General features: G+C 37.5%; 1 protein-coding gene across 3 annotated transcripts; it reads left to right on the plus strand.

The window, feature by feature from the left end:
• The first annotated feature begins 314 nt into the window (after positions 1-314).
• On the plus strand, positions 315-11770 carry LOC122844512 (serine-rich and transmembrane domain-containing protein 1). Of its 3 annotated transcripts, none has more exons than XM_044140068.1 (3): positions 315-603; positions 10985-11306; positions 11388-11770. In XM_044140068.1, exons 2-3 carry the CDS (start codon positions 10990-10992, stop codon positions 11455-11457), a joined length of 387 nt encoding a protein of 128 aa, XP_043996003.1. In that variant the 5' UTR covers positions 315-603; positions 10985-10989; the 3' UTR covers positions 11458-11770. The 3 variants fall into 3 exon arrangements, with proteins under 3 accessions (XP_043996003.1, XP_043996004.1, XP_043996005.1); XM_044140069.1 differs by having other exon boundaries at positions 10989-11306; XM_044140070.1 differs by having other exon boundaries at positions 10985-11770.
• The last annotated feature ends 359 nt before the right edge of the window (positions 11771-12129 follow it).

Genomic DNA, 12129 nt, shown 5'->3' on the forward strand with positions numbered 1-12129 from the left:
AATTTCTGTTGCGTTCCTTCCATTTAACGCTCATATAGTATTTTGGATAGTAAGTAGTCCATCTTAGCTGCAGAACTTGACACAGAATATAGAAGTTTGTAGCTGTCACATCAATAGGTAAGAGGTCAAGGGGAGTGAATACTTCTGCAAGGCACCGTCTTTCCTTTGGGAAAACAGGCACAAACACAACACAGAGGAACATTTCATTGTTGGTGCGATCATTATTGAAGGTGATGAGCAAGCAGAGAGGAGAGCGGGGAGGGTGGAGACAAGAGAGTCACAGGGAGAGGGGATGGGAGTAGAATGAGCACTAAACCGCCTCTTCTTCTCTCTCCAGCACTTCTCCAGGAGAAAATCAGCTTCACTACAACCCCTGTTAGACAGGGCCATTTGTTTGTGTGTGTCCATTCATAGAGACGACCCACATTCGTCAGTGTCCACTCCAGCTGTAGAGCCTGTCTGCACTGAATGACAGAGAGGGAGACGGGAAGAAACAGGGGAAATCTGTGGGGAGGCAGATCTAGTTTACTGTGCTGCAAGCCTGAAGACAGGATGGATTTCTGCACAAAGTGAGCAAAGAGAAGCTAAACTGCACACAGTAAGGTCTGTAACTTTTCTTTTTTTATCATGTGTTTTGAAATAATCCAGGTATTAAATGTGAAGTTTACAAACTGTTTAGTGAGAGGAAATATGAGCAAAGAAAGAGGCTAATTTATTATGCAAAAGGGGTTTGCAGGGGTTTCCAAACAAGAGTAGCAGTAGTGTGGTGTTGGATGAAATGAAGGAGAAAATCAGGGAAGATGAACCCTAATGGTTCCCTGAGTTGCTGGATCCAGTAAACAAGGTTAATGTGAGTGAGGGGGAAAATATTCATATATGCATCTTTCCACCAACTTGGGGAAAAGAAGACGCTTTTTAATGGGGCAGTGGAAGAGAGAAAAAAGTGGTGATGATTGGGGCGATTGCATCCCCAGAGGGAAAGGTAGAAATGGAAGTGTCCTTTTAGAGTAATGAGAACAAAACAAAGTTTTGTTTGTGTTTAAAATGTTGCATGACTCACAATGTGGACTACAATAAACAGAAAGTAAATGGGCTGCTCAAAGACAACATGGTGGTATCAAACTTAAAGTTGCAGTCACACTCCAAAGCATAAGGGGTAATTATCAGATATGAGAAGAATGTGCAAAAGTATGTTTCAACAGGAGGATGATACAAAACGCACACACACATCAATACAGCAATACAGCTCATTACCAACACTGGCCACTGACCAAAAAAACCCAAAACGTCCAATGCTTGCTATTCAGACAGATCACAGTACCCAACAGTCTGCGTGGGTCTCGGCTCATTTTACCTTGCTGCCGATTATCATAAGCATATAGCAGCTCCTTTTGTCCCAATATGCGCCTTTTGAAATCTACGGACTTTTATGCCCTGAATATCTGAGAGAATCAGATAACAGCCCCGCTTACAGAGGTGCTCGACCCCTGCTGCGGCTCTGAGTGCATTCAGGTGTGCTACCGGGAGATTGTGTCATTCACATGTTAAAAAAGGGGAAAAAAGAAATGAATAAACTGCCAAGACTATTGTCTGTACATCCCATCCAAAATCATCTGTTCTTCTAAACCAGGAGCCCTGTTGAGTCTTTGTTGGCAATCCAAATTGGAGAGAAAAGCATTGTTACTTAACAAAAGAAAATGCATTAAGGCGTGTGATGCTGACTGAAGCATCACTTTTCTTTATACTTTGATCATCCCTGCATATCTTCGACCCCTGCAAGGGTTATCTGTGGTATTTGGGGCTGCAGGAGTCGTTTGGAATTCATGAGATTGAGCCTGAAGTCTGTCTTTAGTTGATCTGGCTCAGAAGATGGGATGCTTAACATGGTTGGAATTCAGTCGACTTTTATCTCTTGCTTTTTAAGATGAATCTGCTATTTGAGCTGAAGCTGCAAATCTGCAAGGGAGGGAAAGTTTTTACATTTATTATAGGTGTGTGAACATATGCACTGATTAGGAGCCTTCCCAGTATCTCTGCCTTAGGCTCAGGTTTTGTATTTTTATTTTTCAGCCGTGCAGTGGAAATGCAGCATGAGAAAGTATGAACACACTCGATGCACTCAGAGGAATTGGCCCAAATGCCGAGACATTTGGCCACATCTAGATCTCGTGAATTATTCATGAGTGAAAGATCCACACCAGGCCTGATCAGACAGTGAGAATGGGCACCTCTGGGATGTTTGTAATTCAATAAATATTGGTCAACCCTACAAGCATGTATTGTAACAATTAGAGTAATCTCAAGGGCTACTCTGTGTTGGAGATATTCAAAAGTTTAATTAGAAACATCAGGGAGTCCCAGACAGATCATTTGCCTCTGACTTAACTGTGAGAAATACTACTACTACTACTACTACTACTACTACTACTACTAATAATAATAATAATAATAATAATAATAATAATAATAATAATAATAATAATAATAATAATAATATAACATAAAATTACAAATTAAAAAAAGAAATGAGGAGAAATGTCAATAAAAGTGCAAATGTTTGCATTCATTGTGAAACCAATATCAAAACACTCAAAAGTTTGCACATAGTTTTCTTTAAAGAGTAATTTGATTAAACAAGCTCTGCTTAAAATCATTTAAGCCACAACAAAACATTAAATCATATTAAAAACCAAATTGAAATGAAAGGCCAAAATGGATTAGTGTGATGGAGGTATAAAGTAGAGATAAATTAAGTTTCTTAGCCTGTTTATATTGAATTTTTTTTTACTAATTCTTTGGTCAAGATGTGGCTAGTTCTAGACTTTAAAAGCTACTTATGCTGTCATCTTAAATTATCACACTCATGTAAAATCAAACACAACCTGCTGAAATTAAAATTATTGGACAGTGTAACTCACTAGCATTTCTTATTTTATCTTGTGGAAGAGGTTCAGGAAGGTCTGTAAAAAAGAATGATTCTCCTTTTTATTTAAGGATATTCCTGTAGGAAGAATATTAGAATGTTAACTTAAGCTGAATATGTATAAAGCAGTGACATTGAAGAAGATTACACAGAGATGGAGGGAAGAAATGAGAAGTGTACAGAAGACAGATTGAGAAAGTGGAGCGGAGGAAGCTGTGCGGCATGAAGTCTCAAGAGGAGTTTTGGCTGAATGTACTTCACTAGAGGACGGGGCTGTTTGAGGAGCCTGAGCAGATGAAAAAGAAGTATGAGCATTAATCGTCAGAACTCACTGTACATACGGGCATGTGGGAGGCTGAACATGCCAAAGTTTAAATCTACATAACTCCTGGAAGAGATTTTTCAAAGGTAGTCAAGCAAGTTTTGTGGACTTGACGGCAGTAAAATAGCTGACAAAAGAAGCATTTCTATGAATGAAAAGCAGGAGTACTTCATCGGAGCCTCTGATGGGCTCCAGGCTGGGATGTTTAATGCAACAAGGAAAAAATGGAAATCAGAATGCTGACAACCCGAACTAACTAAAAATATGAGGCGTAAAAAGCTTAACTTTTCTAGTGAAGCGAATATATTTTTCTTTATGACTTGATTAAGAAGGATTGGAATTCAGGTCACAGAATGTGAAGCCCAGGGATGTTTAATCTAAGAGAATGGTGCTCAATCAACTTATTTATTTCAATAGAGCAGTAGCAGCTTCAGAAGCTTCTGCTCCTGTAGGCAGGCCTTCACAAACTGAAAACATGCTGGTTTTCAAGACGCTGAAAGAGAAGTCCAAGAGCAGCAGAGATCAGAGTCAAAATATATTTTCCTTGTTAGACGTCCTTTCATCTGTTTGAGAGTCAACATTTACCTTCAGCACATTTACCAGTGCAAATTTAACTGAAAAAAGATTTAATAAAGGTTAACAGACTCTTAAATATGAGGCATGTTTTTTTTTATTTTCAAGTTGCTCTTTTAGAGAAGATTCTCAGGCTTTGAAAATATTATCCAACCTAAAATGAGTTCTGTGAACAAATAGTTGCCACTTAGCAAAAAGGGATCAAGGTAATTTTGAAAATAACTAAAAACTGTAATTCTGCTTGCACGCTCTAGATCATGGGTCCAATCTTTTAGAGCTAACATCCTTCAACTTTTAAATGCATCTCATGTTTCAGCACACCTGAATAAAAAAACAGCTCATTACTGGGGATCTACAGAATCTGGTGACACTGTGAGGAGGTAATTCAGACACCATTACCACTATCATATCTAGTGCAAGCTGTGTATGGGATCAGAGCCACTCCCCTTTTGCATACTTAACCTTCAGAATGACCCACAATCTGAAGCTGTGAAAGTTGAATTCCTTTCCAAGTAAACACAGAGAAACATTTGAATACACTGCAAGATTTGCTTTCAGTTTTTTGATCTTTGAGTGTCAAGCTGAAAATTTGCTAACTTGAGTCACCAGTTTCTCAATTCATCAACTGTAAACAGATGGATCCTCTTCTTTCTAATTTTACATTCATGTGTCCAAATAACCCTATTGCAACATGCCAAAGTAGACTTTTTGGGTTTTAAAAGGCATTTATGTTTATATTTTCAGACCAAAGGGAGCATTACTGGAGGAAAACACACTGCTTAGTCTTCTATCCAAGTTAGTTCTTTTTTTCTTTTTTTTTTGCAATTGATTTCTTCTTGAACTTTCTTTATGGCTTCCTTTCCTGTTTGTTTATGTTCATAAACCTCAACCACATTCTGAAATGAAACAAAAACTTTGACCACATCCAATACAAACCGGAGATGGATTATTCATTTTCCAGCTTTTTGACTTATTTTTCTTTCTGTTTTGGCTCATAAAAGACTAATGTTTTGCAAGAATAAAAGAAGCCTCCCACTCAAATGCCTTGCTTTGAAAATGGTGCTCAGGGTCACTCAAAATTATGTTCATCAAATATAATTAACAGGCTTTTTATCATTGTCATCCCATGAGACCCGATTGAAAGACCATATTTCAGCTACTTGCAAAATCTGCTGCTGGAGAAATATTTCATCTGGTATCAGATACCAGATGAAATATGGCACTTACTCATGCATATTTAAACAAATTATTTAAAATCATATACAAGTTTGTGAAACTTACATACACATACTGTAAAACAGGATGGTAATTCAAATTGGCAAATTTTCACTCAAATCTTAAAAGACTAAAGACTATTAATTTGCAGTCAGTGGCTTTACAAAAGCAAATCTTGCAGTGTATTTAAATGCTTCTCTGTGTTTATTTAGAAAAGACTTGAACTTTCACTGCTTCAGATTGTGGGTCATTTTGAAGGTTAAGTATGAAAACAGGGAGTAGCTCTGATCCCTTTCACAACTTACTCTAGATATGATAGCAGAACTAGCTTAAGGGCTGCAAACTAATCACAAATATTTCATTCTTTAAGAGTCAGGGCTATGTAGGTACAGTATGACAAGCCTCTCTGGTTTGACTAAAAATAGAGATATTTGAAGAGGCAGAGATGCTGTATGCAGTGTTTTCATTAGTAATGACGCCCTGAGAAACCAGCTTGTGATGATAATTGTCTGATTTTCATTTTGATATCCCCTCATCAGTGATCGGCCACTGGGGATTCTTTTTCCAATAAATGAACCAGGTCTTACTGACAACAAGAATTGTTTTAAAAAGCTTCTTAAGACGAAACTGCATCACAGAAACATATCAACTGTTCATTCAGGCTTTTACACAGAGTTAGATTTTGTTGGCTGTTTTAAATTTATTTCAATGAGATACCTATGAGAAACTGTTGTAATGGCCACAGTTTTCTCTAATTTTACAGAGAAACATAGCACTGTCCTTTTTTAACTCAATGTAATCATAGTGTAAACTAACACCAGTCTATGCTGGAACTTAGATGTAAAAAATACATCAAACCCGACTTGACAGTGTTCTTGGTAGACTTGCTAATTGTTGTGCTCAGTCATCAGGCTAACTACTGATACAAGCTAATAACATTGTTCACTTCTGCATTTTATACGTTTAGTCAATGTAACACCACAATTACTAACATCAGCTGTATGAACCTGTGTGATTTAAAGATTTAAGGAAATACAAACAGTCCAGGTGGCTCACATACTTTTTGCTTTTAAAGCAGCTGTTATTAAGTTTTATGTACAAGACAGCCATTATGAATTTTAGAGTTGAGGGTTGGTAAGAAATCTTAGACATTCCTGGTTTGAATTGCAACTTCAAAGGTGACTGTCTGTTAATTTTGCCAATTGAGGTTGTAGAAGTACCATCTTTTAAAAATTAAGTTTACAAACGGTTCTTTAGTCAGAGTGGAGAAAAATATTTTCAAACACTACTGCTTTAAAACCTCTGCTTGGGACAAAGACTACTTAAAATGCATTTAGGGGCACTTGTTGAAAAACATTTAAGGTTATATATATAGTGGTAATGGTGCCAGCTGATAATATTAAATGCTAATGATAGCTTAAAGTGCAAATTCAAAATCAAAATGAATAAAATCCTGATTACAGGAATGGGTCTCACAGAAAGAGAGTGTCATTGCTTTTGCAACTTTTGTAAAACAATTAATGATCCCTCATTGCAGCTGAAACAGAAGAGAGACAAATGACAGCCAAATTGCTCTCTGAGGGTCATACACCTTTAAGAAAAAGAAGACAGCAGTTACCCAGAAGACAGAATAACAACAGAGTCTTGCAGACTGCAGCGAAACACTGATCTTCTGTCTGATGCAAGGTTCCTCTTCAAGGAGCAATTTAACTCCCATCTTCACTCAAGCACTCACTCCTTCCTTGAAATTCGGGGATAGAGAGCAGGTTATGCCACAGATTTGATTTATAGATTTGAAGGCGATACACAGTAGAGAAGAAAAAAAAATCTAAAAAATGATTAAACTTTTTCCTCAGTGTCCTCATGTACCCTACCTTACAGTTCCTGCTTTTCCTTGGCAAATTAAAACCAGCGGTATTTACGGTGCGTAGGCAGGCGTATGAATGCACGTCTAACCTCTTCAGCCTCTCTGGGACTGTACGGCTTGCCCTCTTAAAGTAGATTAGCTTGAAAAAGAACCGTGCGTACGTCGTTGCCTGGATACAAAAAGCATCATTAGGCACAATTATCAGCCACTTCAGTGCACAATAAACAAGCTTCATCACTGATTTGACAACAACGCATCATGAAGGACCTCAGCGTATACAGAGCAGCAAAGAGGGGTGTGGAAAGAAGGTGAGGGCAAAGGTTGAGACCTTGGAAAGGTATCAAAGTAGACCCTTTGATGAAGAAAATATAGGATGTACTTCTAAAGTAGACGGATAAATCTTTTTATGAACAAAATGCCACATTCTGTTTGTGAGGTTTCTGTAAATGATGAGAAACAAACTATACAAACAAATGATTGGCCCAGTTTGATTATGGGGAGCATTTGATAAAGAAAACAAGAGTATGGACAAAAGAGCGCCCAGTCGGCAAAAGAAACAAGGTGACCCAACTCATCCATCCTCATTATGGATGAGTTTGTGTGCCTGCCTGAAGCTAGTTTGGGCTTCAAATTAGAGAGAGTAGAGTTCTTGTCAAATACACGACCCAGAGAGAAATAGATGAAAGGAAATGTAAAAAGTCTAAAATAAAACAGTTTGGGAACAGGGAGGTTCATTTAAGCTTTCTGCAAGTTTTCTTCCAGATGCTCACAGAAAAGTTCTATAATCTCCTATAAGTGTATTCAAAAGACTTCATAATTCATTTGATGAAATTGTCAAACTCTGGGGAGCGACAATAATAGATGATATGACTCTGTGCAAAATTTAGCTTAAAAGGGCCAATAATAATATAACGTAGCTAGTAGTTGGGTATTTTTTATGGATTCGCTCTTGCACATCTTTTCACCTTCTGTCTAAAGCACAGGGTTTTAACTACTGTCTTGTTTGGTTGGAAAGAGTAGGTTGTATCACAGTTACTCAGCTTATTGTTTCAGGTGGATCCACTCATCACAAAACATACACATGTGTAAACATGGTATTTTGTTTTCAATGAGAAATACATTTCTATATTCAATCAAGGTATACTATTTTGTAATCTTGCTTAAAATAAATGTTAATTTCACTGTAGTCACATAATGCCCTATAGCATAATTTAGAAAAGCAAATCTGTAACTAATTCTAACATTTATTCACATTTAAAAATTACTTTTACACAGTGGTACATCACTTAATAACAATTCCAGTAAAATAGATTAAACTGAGTCCCATTAAAATAATATTTTTAATGTTAATGAAAATTTTTAAACTGTAAGACCTGCTTTGAGGAGGAGCTTTGGGTAAATAGGCAGTGCTTTGTGAGAGCAAATTTTTAGTGACTCTGTAAAGTGTGAACTCCTATGTTTCACTGAGTATTTTGTTAACAACTCTGCTATGAAATTATCTCTTGCCTTCTGAATATATCCTGCTTCTCTCATTCAAACCTTCTATGCCTGTTGATTATATTTGCAAGGTAGGGTTTGTCTTCTCTGCTTTCTGATTATTTTACTTTTTGACAAACTAAAGGTGTCAGTCCCTTGGTAACAATTCCAACAAATAGAAGGATTTTTGAGACTCGGGTGAACTTGTTTTAGTTATAAAGTTCCCTCCAAGTTGCCATTTTTGTAGAAATCCTTCTTTTTTTCCTCATAAAGAACATGAAAGAATTTTATAAAATACAGATATCACAATGCATCATGTGTTATTACTGCATTTTAAAAAAAGAAAATGTTACAGTTAAACCTAATCTATGGGTATTTGGACTCCAGATTGACTAAACAACTCATTTTAACAGACCAGTTAGGAACTCTATGTATGTCTTAAATGGAAATGTGCCTGAGAAATTCAGGATTTATTTGTGCAGTCTTATATAAAAATTCATTAACATAATAACATATTCCAAAAATAACCTTTTTAAAGGTTATAAAATCTTGTATTATACGTGTTGAGAAGTTCAAGCTCACACTAACTCGTATGACCAATGTACTAAAAGTCACTTTGCAATACTAATGTAATCAACATAATTTGAATATATATTCCTCAAACTAAATAGAGAGCGAGTAACATGTCGATGCATGCAATTAACACCCATCTGCAATTGTTGATGCTGACTGCTAATGCTTCTAATAAATAACCAGATTTGTATCTTGCATGTTAATCCAGAACTTAATCTAGTTTCTGATTTAGACACAAACTTAAAAGTCTGATTATAAATTTTCCAGTGTCATTCTCCCAACTCAGAGCATTGATATTTCTAAAAACAATTGGTAACAAGTCTAGGCATCAGAAATTGGAAACCTTTCTAAAGTACATTTAGTATTTTATAGTGTTTTCTTTTTCTATTTGCTACCTTTCCCTTCTGCGCATAAATATTGAAAATGGTCTGTTAATGGGGGCCCACACAACCAGTTAATGTAGTTCAAACGGCTTGTGGAGAGCAAAAATATATTTTACCACTCTCTGCTGAATATCATGCAAGTGGCCAGGAATAGAGGCTATATGGGCCATGCTGAAAATGAATAATGAAATGGAGAGAGAGAGAGAGGAAAATAAAGGGGGGGACTTAGCTGACAGATAAGAGCAAAGTGAACGCACACACCAGTGCAAGATGAAAAGGGTGTGCTGACCTTTTGCTTTCATTCTTGTCATGGTCATTTATTCCTCCCTTTGAAGTGTCTCTCTCCTCCCTGTCATAGATCAAGTCAAGACACAAGAACGCCGTGAACCAAATACAAATCAGCCTCTCTCTCCTCTAACAGACATCTTCTTGGTCCTCGCACTCGGTTCTGAGCAGTGATTTGTGATGGAACATTACGAACAGTATTAATACACAGAGGAGGAAGGTTGCCGCTCGGTTGTCATTGTGAAAGCTGATTATGAGGGTTTAATTTCATCAGATAATGCCTTCATTTATGAGGAGACACTGCTGGAGGCAAGAGGTCTGACATGCTTTCAGTGTTACAAGTGCTCCCCCTGCTGTTCATTAAAATAGTGGGGGAAGAATGGTTCTTAACTAAAGCAGGTGTCATTTACTTATATGGTTGAAAAAAGTTAATCATTTTAGTTTGTACTGTACTGTATGTAGACAGGAGTTGTGTGTTTTTGATCTTTAACCATGTTCTTTTTAAAATACATAGTTTTGTACTGAGCATAGACGCTCATATTTTTTTCTGCTTCACAACATGAAATAAAAATGCTGAAATTGTATTCATTTGAATAATTTTCTGTGTGAGACGTGGTTTTTCATCAGCAATAATTTAATATGATACCTTGCATAACCTTTTCACACTTCAACCTATGACAATTACACATTTCTATGAATATTAATGAGATTTTAAGTGATTAAACAATCTATAGATCTGGCTAATTTCTAATTAGATGGCAAAGGATATATGATCTAAAGGTTTTACAAATAATCTGAAAAGCTTACATCTTTGCACATCAAGCAACTAAAATGTTTTCTCTCCAGGTGAATCTCTGCTAGTGTCAAGTCTTTCACAGTATATTCATATTATATCTCACCAGCCTTCATATACCTGCTTATGAAAAGCATCCTCAACTCATGATGTTACCACAGTTCTTCATAGTGGGCTGTGGATTGTCAGATGTTTTGCATCCATCCACTCATTTTCTATGCCTACTTATTCTTGCACAGCTAATAGTTGCTTTGTCAACAAATATTCAGTTTCATCAGTTTTCCTGAATTTCATCTCATGTTCCCTCAGGTTCGAAGGAAAAATTTTTTTTATACGTTTTGTATAGTGTAAATTCTGAAGTGAAGGAGAAATCTGGGTATGCTTTTCATATAAGTAAAGGCTAACTGGAAGTTAACCAAGAATATTAGTGAAAGCTCTTTTGTCAGCAATATTAGGCTTTGTGCAAAAGAAAGCCTCGAGGTCATTTAAATAATTAACGTTGGACTCTTTTGAGTTACTGCTGCTTGGCAATAAAAATAATCTTTCTTTCTTTTCCTCCATGTCATAATGTCAGCCAGAATGTCGGGAATGGACGTCCTGCTGGTGGACAACAACAAGACCGGAGTCACCCCGATAGACAATGGGACTTTTCTCCGTTTCTCCCCGACATCTGCCTCTGCGTCAGCGGCTGCATCGTCTCCAGGAAGTCGCCAGGGCAACGTCTATGTCTACGTGTGGCTCTTCCTTGGGCTGCTGGTGTTCCTGCTGACGCTGCTCATCATCTCCCTCCACAGGCTGAAGAACATCATCTCATCGTCTTCCTCGGTCCCTGACTGCAGCAGCGAGGGAGGGAGCTCCTTCACCAACATGGAGATCTGCAGCATCTCCTCTCAGAGGTCCACCATCTCTGTGCTCTCCACCTGAGCAAGCTTGCAGCGTGCAGACTCATGTATAAATGCGTCGTTTTCTCTTTACAGGCTGAGGATGCATGCAAAACAAACAAATAAACCAACAAGAAAAACTCCACAAGACCAGCTGATGGAATAAGAATATCCTCCCATGCATGCGTATTTTAATCCTGGAGGTTTAGTGACACTGATGTCTATATGCAAACTGCATAGCTACCACAGAGGTTACAGGGGTTAAAAGTCAACATATTCTGTTTAACCTGACTTGAACAACAAAAAATGAACCTAGTGAATACTTTCCCATTGCAGGGAAAATACAAAGTGAAAGACAATTATCCTTTTGTGTTGACTTTTTCAGTCTTAAGAAGTTTGTAAATCATATCCTGATGAAATCTGTAGATTATGCTCCAAAACCCAGCATTCTAAAATATTAAATATCTGAACTTTGTAAACAGGAGTGTGCATCTGTGGCAAGTACTTTGAATTCACATACCACCCAGCAGTGTGAAGACAGAAGGCTACACAGAGGAGAACATTTACAGAACAGAACAGGTCAAAGTAGCAAAACTACAGGATGAATTTCTGGCCTTGATAGGCAGATCTGCCTACGATACCTCCTGCCTCCTGTCAGCTCCCGTAGAGCCTGACGCCAGTCTGCAACGAACCTGAAGCACAAGATTTCTCTCCAGCTGTCAACCCTCATCCGTACTCCAGGATGACAAGCCAGAAAAGGTTGTTTCCCCTGTTCAGCAAGTCAAAGAACTGTTTTGCTAGTTGGCACAGTTGAAAAGAAAAAAAAGAGACATGGTTC

The sequence above is a fragment of the Gambusia affinis genome, linkage group LG15 (genome assembly GCF_019740435.1).
Source record: "Gambusia affinis linkage group LG15, SWU_Gaff_1.0, whole genome shotgun sequence".
Lineage (NCBI taxonomy): Eukaryota > Metazoa > Chordata > Actinopteri > Cyprinodontiformes > Poeciliidae > Gambusia > Gambusia affinis.